Genomic DNA, 10091 nt, shown 5'->3' with positions numbered 1-10091 from the left:
ATTTTCCAAAAGCCTTTCTTAGTGCGCACCTACACTGTGATGGATACTATGAAAGGATACTTGAGTCCAAATTTCAGCTTTCTAGCTTTTTATAGCCTGTACCCAAAGGATGAAAGGCTATACTAGTTTTGTGCGAATGTATATAGCACAAAGAAGGAGGCGTGGCAGACCCCATAAAGTATATATTTCTTGATCAGGGTGAGAAACCGAGTCGATATAGCCATGTCCGCCTGTCCGTCCGTCCGTCCGTCTGTATGAGCGCAAAGATCTCAGAAGGTACAAGGGCTAGACCCCCCACTCCCCCGCAATTCGTGTTTTTTTTCATAACTCCCGTAGTTCTTGGAATTTCGAACTAAAATTTGGTAACTACATTCCGTTCGTGATTATGTGTATGTATGCATGTATCATTATGATAGGTTAATTCTGAAGAAAGTTATAGCCATAAATAAAATCGCTGCACATGCTCTTCTTGTACCGCTGCCGGCAGCGCTGCCCGCAGCTGTTGTTGTTGTTGCTGCTTTGGTTCAACATTGTGCTGCATACATACACGCATATAAACACGCAGAGACACGATTCTGATGTAAATGTTTTTTTCGTTTTTGGTGGGAGGTACAGGATATTTAAGAGTTGAGCTTGCTCGACTTTAGCATTCTTTTCTTGTTCCGTTTGGGCTGTGCGTTGATCACCAATCAATTAGTCAGTCAGGACAAACTGTTTGATATATGTATATATATAGAGATAACCAACGTTTTAAGATAGACTATGTGCAAAAAAGGGGGAATAAGAGTATATTCTAATTTTAAATTCACATTTGTGTCTTTTTGTGCCTTATTGAGTCAATACGATCACGCACGAACTCGGAATATGAAACACGGCACTCGTGTCAATGCTGTGCAGCAATGAGCCACGATCAAAATGCACTGACAATTCCCATCTCAGTTTCCAAGAATAAAACTGTCGATAGCTGAATACACCAATACTATCGATATCGATACATCGAAGTTTGAATGTAATAAGCAGAATATCTAAATAATAATATCTTATTATTTATTGAGATCAATTAGAAATAATAATATACATATGTATGTAAGATGGATTGAACTACCGTTTATTGGTAAATGCAAATCACGATCAAGAATATAATGAATATAATGTATAGAGCAGTTTAGAGAATAGTAAAAGTTCAACGCGACTAATACAATTGTGTATGTTAACAACGGTTATTTAAGTTAGGCGACGGGTAATCGCTGGATCGGTTCACGGCTGAAACGACTGACGGCTGTCTGCTGCCCTTCGTTACGACACGACTGCCGACGACTTTATTAAACGAATTGCTGCTGATGACTTCTGCTGACGACTTGCTTCTACTAACTCTCTCCTCCTGCTGTATAGGGATGCCATCTTGTTGCTATAGGTGCCTGGTTGCTACATTAAACTCGGCCATCCTGCTCTTCATCTGTCTCAGATGAATCTGTATCGGCTTCGTCGTCATGTGTTTGCTTTTGGTAGCGCCACAACTTCATAAAGTTGGCGCTGATTGTTGTCAGCTGAGGCCCCTGAAAATCAGAAACTTTTTTGGCTTCATACCTTTTGCTACGTTTCACCTTGACGACTTCGTATGGGCCGATATATTTGTTTGCCAACTTCTTCCCAGTAACGAATTGGGTGACCTTAATCGCCACCAGGTCGTGTAGCTGATAGCCATGATGACCTTTGCGCTTCTTGTCAAAGTTGCTTTTATAGATCTTTTGCACCTCCTGTTGATTTACATTATTGTATTTTGTATTTTTATATTTAAGTTGTCATGTATGGAGTGGTTGAAATTGAATTGTTAGTCATTTAAGATAGTAGATGTAAGATTGAATTGTTATTCATTTAAATTAATAGAAGTAAAATTGAATTGTTCATTTAAGCTTAAGTTTGTAATAGAAGTCAATGTTATCATATCATGCGCCACTGTACAAATGAGTGGTTTAATGTAAAACGGTATTAATCCAGCTGTCAACCTAAGCAATCGCGCCTTTATGTTGCCGAAAATAAACATTGTTTCTCTTCTCTTGTGACCACCGAACACAGCGGTTTACCAAGCGCAACTGCCAACTACTTTTGTCTACTTTTCCGCAGTTCCATTTGTTTGCAGCTATTTTACGTAAATTGATAGTTGTATTTTTTTCGTTTCGTTTATAAAACTTACATGGCGCCCGAGCAGGGACTTCGGGAAAGTTTTGTTTTGGTCTAAATACAATTTTTTAATATAATTTAAACATTTTGTCGCGACAATTAGTTGGCTGCTCGCTTTGGTTATTCGCTTGTTGAACGCCGCTGGACCTGGAATGGATATAAGGAAAGTGAATGATGAATCTTCATCCGATGATGATATATATATATATATATATATATATATATATATATATATATATATATATATATAATATGTTAATACTTATATATTGTTATTGAATAAAATATATATATATATATATATATATATATATATATATATAGATATATATATATATATATATATATATATATATATATAGTATATATATATATATATATATATATATATATATATATATATAATATGTTAATACTTATATATTGTTATTGAATAAATCGACAGAACCACTTGTTGATTTAAATAAATAAATAAATAAATAAAAAAGGGCCGCTGGACGCAACAATTGATCCCAGACTATATATATATATATATATATATATATATATATATATATATATATATATATATATATATAATATGTTAATACTTATATATTGTTATTGAATAAATCGACAGAACCACTTGTTGATTTAAATAAATAAATAAATAAATAAAAAAGGGCCGCTGGACGCAACAATTGATCCCAGACTATATATATATATATATATATATATATATATAATATGTTAATACTTATATATTGTTATTGAATAAATCGACAGAACCACTTGTTGATTTAAATAAATAAATAAATAAATAAAAAAGGGCCGCTGGACGCAACAATTGATCCCAGATATCCAGGCATGGGTCAGGCATGTTGGCGGACGAACGGGTTTGAAACGCCTGCTGCGACTTCGCGTCCACAGTCATGGGAGAGCTAGGGAGACTGGAGGGCGAACGCCAGCGAGAACGGATGCTGATTAGTTTTCATCTTTTTTCATCATTTTCATTTTTCTTTCACCTTCTTTTTACTTCTATTCTCATTCTGTACCTTTTACTTCCTATATAAATAAATGAAATAAAAAATCAAAAAAAAAAAATATACACACATTCAATTGTACACATATTCAATTGTACAGTTCAACATTTATCCATATGTGTTTTTTGATTATGAATGTGGTGAGTGTAAAAGGCATGTTTCTGCTTTTGTAATTCGCAAGAATACATTCACGGAATAGGCTTAGCACATAATTTCTTCCAGAACTCTACAGAATACATTCGTAGCGTTGTTAGCTGACGCAATCGTTTAACACAAACGGTAAATCTCTAGTAAATATGTGACCAGCTGAGATTCTAGAGATGGGCATGTGTCGGCATTTTTCGGCCCTTCACAGCGTGATCACGGTGGTTGTATGCACGGTGAATGGTAAGTGATTGTAAATCGAATATTTAGGAGAATGCCGATATTAAATTTATGATTGTATACATGTGTATATGGTAGTCCAATTTTAAGGACCGATATATGTACATAATATTACTTTTTCATAAAATATTAATTTATTTTATGCAAACGTTGCTAACATTAACATAGTTTTTTTTGGATAAGCGATTTCCATCCTTGCTTTTTTCAACAATAAAATACATGTATGTACATAACACAATGTTTTAAGATAGACTTTGTGCAAAAAACTGGAATAAATATTAGAGTATTTGTTGAAATATGCAAGTTAAATGCTTCTAGCCGTTAATTCAAAATTATTGTTCCATTCCCAATGTAACAAGATCGCGATGTGTTCGCATATTCTATTTGACACAGTCAGTCCTTCGCAAGCTTTTCACCTGAATAAACGTATGTGTTCTTAACTATAAAACGCAGTCGTCGTTCTCTCTTTTCTTTACTTTCGTCGTGGCCTTACGTGTGTCGTTCGGTCTTATCCATTTGATATAGCTCATCACTAATTTTCTCAATCCAAAAATATTGCGCCAACAGTATTTCCTAACTTTAAATTATTATTTATTATTATATTATATTATAATTATTATTTTTTTTTGGTTTCAATCGCATTTTCACGTTTGCGTTTTTTTGTGCTTTATTGAGTCAACACGAACACGCACAAAATTGGAATATGAAACACGGCACTCGTGTCCATGCAGTGCAGCGATGTGCCACGAACAATAAAGAGCAAAAACATATTTCTATATTTCGAAAATCGTTGAATGCCAATTTGTAGATATAGTTATGTTGATTACGGATACCGAACTTTTCATTTGGAAAAAGGTGAAGAAATATAACAACCCCAATAATTCAAGCTCCAAGACCAATTTCCAAAAGCAGAGTGTTTCCAGACCTGCCTCTGGATTAAATTGCGTTTCGCAATGATATTCCAACAGACGTAAGTGTCTTCCCGAATCCCTTGTGCTATTTTGCCACTGCTGTGGCAATCCATTAAAAGATTGCCTGTAGCATGCACGATTTAAATTTTGTTGCTTTATTCAATATGTCTTCTTCAATGTCTCCAAGGGAAGTAAGTGAGCGAGAATATATTATGTGCAGTCACTCCGCTTTCTCATTAGAGGGGTGAATTTTTGTTGTCTTATGAGTAATTAATAACGTTGCCAGAAAATTTACATTGTTTTTAAGGGCGAATGTGAAATTTAAATTAAAACTAAATATTTATGCTAATATGCTCGATTCTCCTCCAACACCGACTATGCAGTTTTATTTGTATTCTCTTATAAATCACATAAACACAAGTTGAACTTCATCGGTGAAAAACAGAGCTTTTTTTCCTCCTTTGGAGCCCGCATTTTTAATCACATATATATATATATATATATAAATATATATATTAAGATTTAAAATTAAAAATTCAAATATGATTAATATAACAAAGTCTCAACTTAAAAGATAAGAAAGCCTACAAAAAAGCTGTACAATAACGTCTATAAATGCCCCCGACACGTTGGGGGAATTTTATTTGCCAGTTGGCCAGCTATGCCCCGATTCACAGCCATATGTGGTCAGAGACATTATAGACCTGACCATCTAAACAAATAGTATGTAGAAGAGGAAAATTAATTCTACTTAGGAGCTAGAGGAAGAGAAAGGGGAAGAGAGAAACAGGGAAAGAGAAAGATGGAACAAGAAAGACAAAAGGAGAAAGAGGGAAATCTCCAACCCGGTGGGAGAAAGCTTTAAGCCAGTCCGGCCAGCTATGCCCCGGCTCACAGCAGTATGTGGTCAGAGATTTCCACGGAGATAACTATAAAGAAGAACTTTTATAGAATAAAGAGAGAGTTCTGTTGAAAGTAAATGAGAAAGCTCATTATAATTGGAACAAATGACGCGAAAACGATTGTGCGCAGCGTAATCGGTTGTGCACCTAGACAAGACGAATGGCAAATAATTCCTTGTTGGTCTACAAGGAACGGAAAAATTAAGGCGACCTAAGAGGGAAGACGAGTCAACCTCGCCGATAATCAACTTGTGGAGAAAAACTACTCCAAGAACAGTCCTACGATTTACTAAAGAAGGAAGGCTTATAAGCATCAGCCTGCTAGAGTACGATGGCAAGCGGACAGAGATGATGCAAACACGGGCTTAGAAATGTGCGACCTAAGCAAGATCCGTTGGGTCCTATTTTTTAGATAAGACGAAATCCAACACAAAAAAGCGGAGCTTAGCTTAAAGAGCAGAAGATTATGGTTCACAGAGTCAAATGCTTTACTGAAGTCAGTGTAAACGACATCAGTCTGCATTTTTAGAGTAAATGCTTCATTTACCAAAGAAGTAAATTCCAGCAAATTGGTCGTAGTAGACCGTCTCTTCATGAATCCATGTTGAGCTGGAGATATGACAGATTTACAGAGGTGCTGCAAAGTGCTGCAAACTATTTTTTCAAATAATTTTGGTATGGCAGACAACTTTGCAATTCCTCTGTAGTTTGAAATATCAGACTTACCACCTCTTTTATAAAGTGGAATAATAAAAGAGTCTCTCCAAATAGTTGGAAAGATTGAGGAACCAAGTGACAGATTAAAAAGTTTAAGTAATGGTTGTAAAAGGGAACTAGAACACTCCTTGAGAACACAACTAGGAATGTTGTCTGCTCAAGGAGAGTATGAAGATTTTAAGGATTTGATAGCAGAGAGTAGACAGCTATCAGAAATTATGGGAGCGTAAATAGTGTGCGAAGATGAAATGCTATAAGGATAAGAGGTATTACTAATAGTGACAGAGGAATATGTTGATTGGAAGAAGTTGGCAAACAAGTCAGCAGCTTCAGAATCGTTGGTGGCTTTTTTGTCACCAAGGAAAAATGACGAAGGAAGGGAAGCAGATTTACGCTTAGAGTTAACGAACTTATAGAATTGTTTACCTCCTTGGAGGAGGTATTCCAAGGTTCTTGTCTTAAATTGGACTAGGCTTTACTCCCTCATGTTAGCGAGTGATACCTTACGCAGAGAGGGCGTTGCAGTCTTGCTCGTGCCAACGGCTCTTGAGTTCCAATGGATTGTGCTCGCCTCGTTTGCAAGCAGGTTTATTGGCATTGTACCCGGCATGACCAGGGCGGCGTCGCCTGATACTGTCCTGAAACATAACATCGTTGCCCGGTCTAGAGGGGAATAGTAAACCGACTATTCGAGCTTGTGCTTCTGGGGAGGTAGGAACGTCGTACCGTCCTGCGTTGATTCTTTTCACCACAGTTTTATTCGCCTTTCCCCACGGATCGTGGTCTGCCAAATCGCATAGCTCCAGGAAACAGTTCCGTTTACTAAAACGAGTCTGCAGTTCCTGAATTCTGTTTGCTGGAGTAGAAACGCCTGCCTGCCTCGCAGCCTTAGGGATGCTCATCTGGCGCGATTTCATGCCCCACGCAGCTGCGCGATTTCATCAGTCCACCAAAACACTGGGTCATGGTGTCGCGGTTTAGACTTTTTTTCAGCATGCTAGTTCACATGCAGCCTGAATTTGAGCCACAAATCCTTGTGCCATGCTCCGGGGATTCCCGGTTAGGCTCAAAACGAACTGTGCTTCCGAAAAGGCAGCAGGATTAAACGTGTTGGTGCGGTACGAGTAGTCCGTGAGTGATCCGTGTCCCTTTTTACTCGTCCTTTCCCCGATTGGGGAAATTATTGCATCATGGTCACTAGCCGTGTAGACTGCTTGCGAACGTGAGGTCAATTATGGAGCTCATGCCGGCTCTGCTAAATGTGGGTCGCGAGCTTGAGTTTAATAAGGAAATATCCAATCTTGCGAACGTTTCCAGCAGGATACGGCCCCGAGCGTTCGTGCAGATACTGCCCCAGTCAACGGCCCATGTTGTACAACCACCGGCCACAAACTCTTGTTCGCACAAATGTCGCGCATGTCATGACCTCCTCCAGATGAATCCCTCGATCTCCACAAACCCATAGCTCCGCTTTGCCAGATTATATTATAAGTTTTATAAGGCTCGCTCAGGATAGCCAAGTCAACCGAGAGCTCCTGTACTGATTTGCGAAGCAAGTCTTGTGCCGCACTGCAGTGGTTGAAATTCAGCTGGATGAATCTTAGAATGTCGCCTGGCTCTGGGCTTCCTTGAACGCTGGGCATTTGAATCTGCCGGTACCGTGGGCGTGGTTTTGTAGTCCTTTCCTACAGCATAGCAAACATTTAGGCTTCTTCTTACAAATTCTTGCCACATGGCCCTTCTCACCACATTTGAAGCAATTTCCTTTTCGGTCCTCGCTACTCATGTACCACCCTGCCATGTGCCCATATTCTAGGCATTTGAAGCATCGCATTGGGTCAGCTACGATTCGCAACCGGCATATGAGCCATACAATCCGGATCTTGCCGAGTTCTAAGAGTGACTTGGCTTTATCGGCAGGCCGTGAAAGTACTGTAATTTTCTGACCACCGCGTGACTTGCGAATTGACTTTATTGTTAGGCAGTCCAGGCTCAGGTTTTCCACTTTAGCTGCGATCCCTGCACAATTCTCCTCTTTGGTGGTGAGCTCGTCCAGGTCACAAATTTCCAGTCTAGTTTGTTCCTTCAGGGCTTTCGCCTGCAATGTACCCTCGCCATAGGCTGGGGCCCTGCTTAGCTGTAAGACTATGCTGCCATACACCGTTTTGCGGATGTTCGGACTTAACTGCCTTCAGCAAACCAAAGAATTGGCAGCCGCCTACACTCCTGGCAATAATGGCGTCTAGTTTGCTAAGTCTCTTATGCACGCGACCTTTCATCTTGGTCCAGGCACTCTTCTCGTTGTTAACCGGCTTCTTATTGAGCTGGCACTGTTCTTCCTGAGGTTGCGGTGGAGGTGCAAACGTGCCTCCCTGGTCAGGCGTCTTAGATTTTTTTGGTGGGGTAGCACGCTGGTTACCTTTTCCGTCTCTGGACCTCTTGGGGGTGCTTAGTTGTGAGCGCTGCTTCAGCGGTGGCGACGTTTGAGTGCACTGGACTGTCCGCTCCTTCACGGAATACAATATCAGTGCCGCCTTTTGTAGAGACAATATCTTTGCCGACTCGTCTCTAACTAGCTGGTTGATATGCCTCTGACCACAATTTATAAGGGCCAGTAGGCCATCCACTATAGTGCCGATACCCGGCAAAGCTTCATCAAGCCTTCGAGGTCTCTGAGGTGTTTCGGGCAGCTCCGCCATTGGCGCTGCTGCCGCTGTTGGTGGTGATCGTCTCAACACCGAGCTGCGCGTAAAAGCTTGCTTCTCTTTTTCCAAATCTGATGAGGTTATTTTTTTACTATATTCATTTCTATTGGGTCCCAATAGAGTTCGTTATTGCTGTTCGTGCGTATATTTACCTTAATAATCCCGTGGGTGCCTTTCCATGAGTGAGGTCCACGCGAGGGTTGACTTTGCTCCTTATGGGAAACAAAGTTCAGTGCTAGATCGGTACTAGTCAGGAATATGCATCTAAGCCTACACGACCAAATAAATGGCGATGAACAGCAAGCGTTACTCAAAGCCTGCCATGGTTTTGGTTGGACGGGGGGCGCGCCAAATAGAAAATTTGAAATTGTGAAAGCTGGTCACCCTTTTTAATAGAACCACTGTTCGAGGAGCTGGAACTGGCTCCTGTGGTTCACGGTGGTTCCGTTGGAAGTTCCGTAGGGAACCACCTGTGGACTGACTCCAATCAGAGCTTAATCAGTTCTCATATGTTTGTAACAATTTACAATTAATAAAATTAAGAGGATTTCGAGGCACAAAATGAACTGCCACTGCTTCGAATGGAGGGAAAAAATGTCAATACAGCGGCAGCACCAGCACCGTGGGAGGGTAGCCATCTACTGCATTTCAGCGGACAACTTCAAGTCAGCAGAGCAACAGAAGAAGAACACCCTTGCGGATGACTACGTGAGTCGCTGCCACATTAGGTGGAAATACACTCGCCTTCTGCATTATAGGGGCGCCCATCCGCACGTTGGTCTGTAGGGCCGACGCACCCTCTTGTTGTAAAAAATGAATGCATCTTACCGGAGTGAAGTCTTCGCCTCGCCAGAACTGGCTGGCCTAGAGTGCGACTGTTCCATGACAAACTGCGCACGTCGGACCCCGTCAACGACTTCGCTTCTCGTGGTGCGAGCTACCAACTGCAGCTGGTAAGTCACGGAATGGGTTTGAAACCCCTCATCGGTTCCAAGACCAAACACCGCAACCCCACCAAGAACATGAACGCAGCACAAATGCAGATTGCTATATACATACTTATTAGCAATTTAAGGCCACATTTTCCAGGGGAAAAAAGCAACATTTCGGGAGCAGAAATTTCTGTATTTATGTACATATGTATCTGGGTATGTAAGTATGTGCAATCAACGCACAGCTTAAATGGTAAGCGTTTAAAAACTGTCAAAGTGTGGTTGAGCACCAAGAAGTGGTTTTAGAAAATTAGAAATCCGATTAACTTTAAACTTG

General features: G+C 40.1%; 1 protein-coding gene across 1 annotated transcript in view; it reads left to right on the top strand.

Annotated features, from left to right (window-relative positions):
- The first annotated feature begins 3562 nt into the window (after positions 1–3562).
- LOC115629547 overlaps positions 3563–10091 on the top strand; it is a 229713-nt gene continuing 223184 nt past the window's right edge. The window contains exon 1 of the mRNA XM_030526028.1: positions 3563–3590. Coding sequence (XP_030381888.1) covers positions 3588–3590 — 3 coding nt within the window. The 5' untranslated portion in view covers positions 3563–3587. The remainder of the gene's footprint in view (positions 3591–10091) is intronic.

Source organism: Scaptodrosophila lebanonensis, unplaced genomic scaffold (assembly GCF_003285725.1).
Source record: "Scaptodrosophila lebanonensis strain 11010-0011.00,11010-0021.00 unplaced genomic scaffold, SlebRS2 tig00000157-arrow-arrow-pilon, whole genome shotgun sequence".
NCBI classification, from domain to species: Eukaryota; Metazoa; Arthropoda; class Insecta; order Diptera; family Drosophilidae; genus Scaptodrosophila; species Scaptodrosophila lebanonensis.
This window is presented reverse-complemented; position numbering and strand designations above follow the sequence as displayed.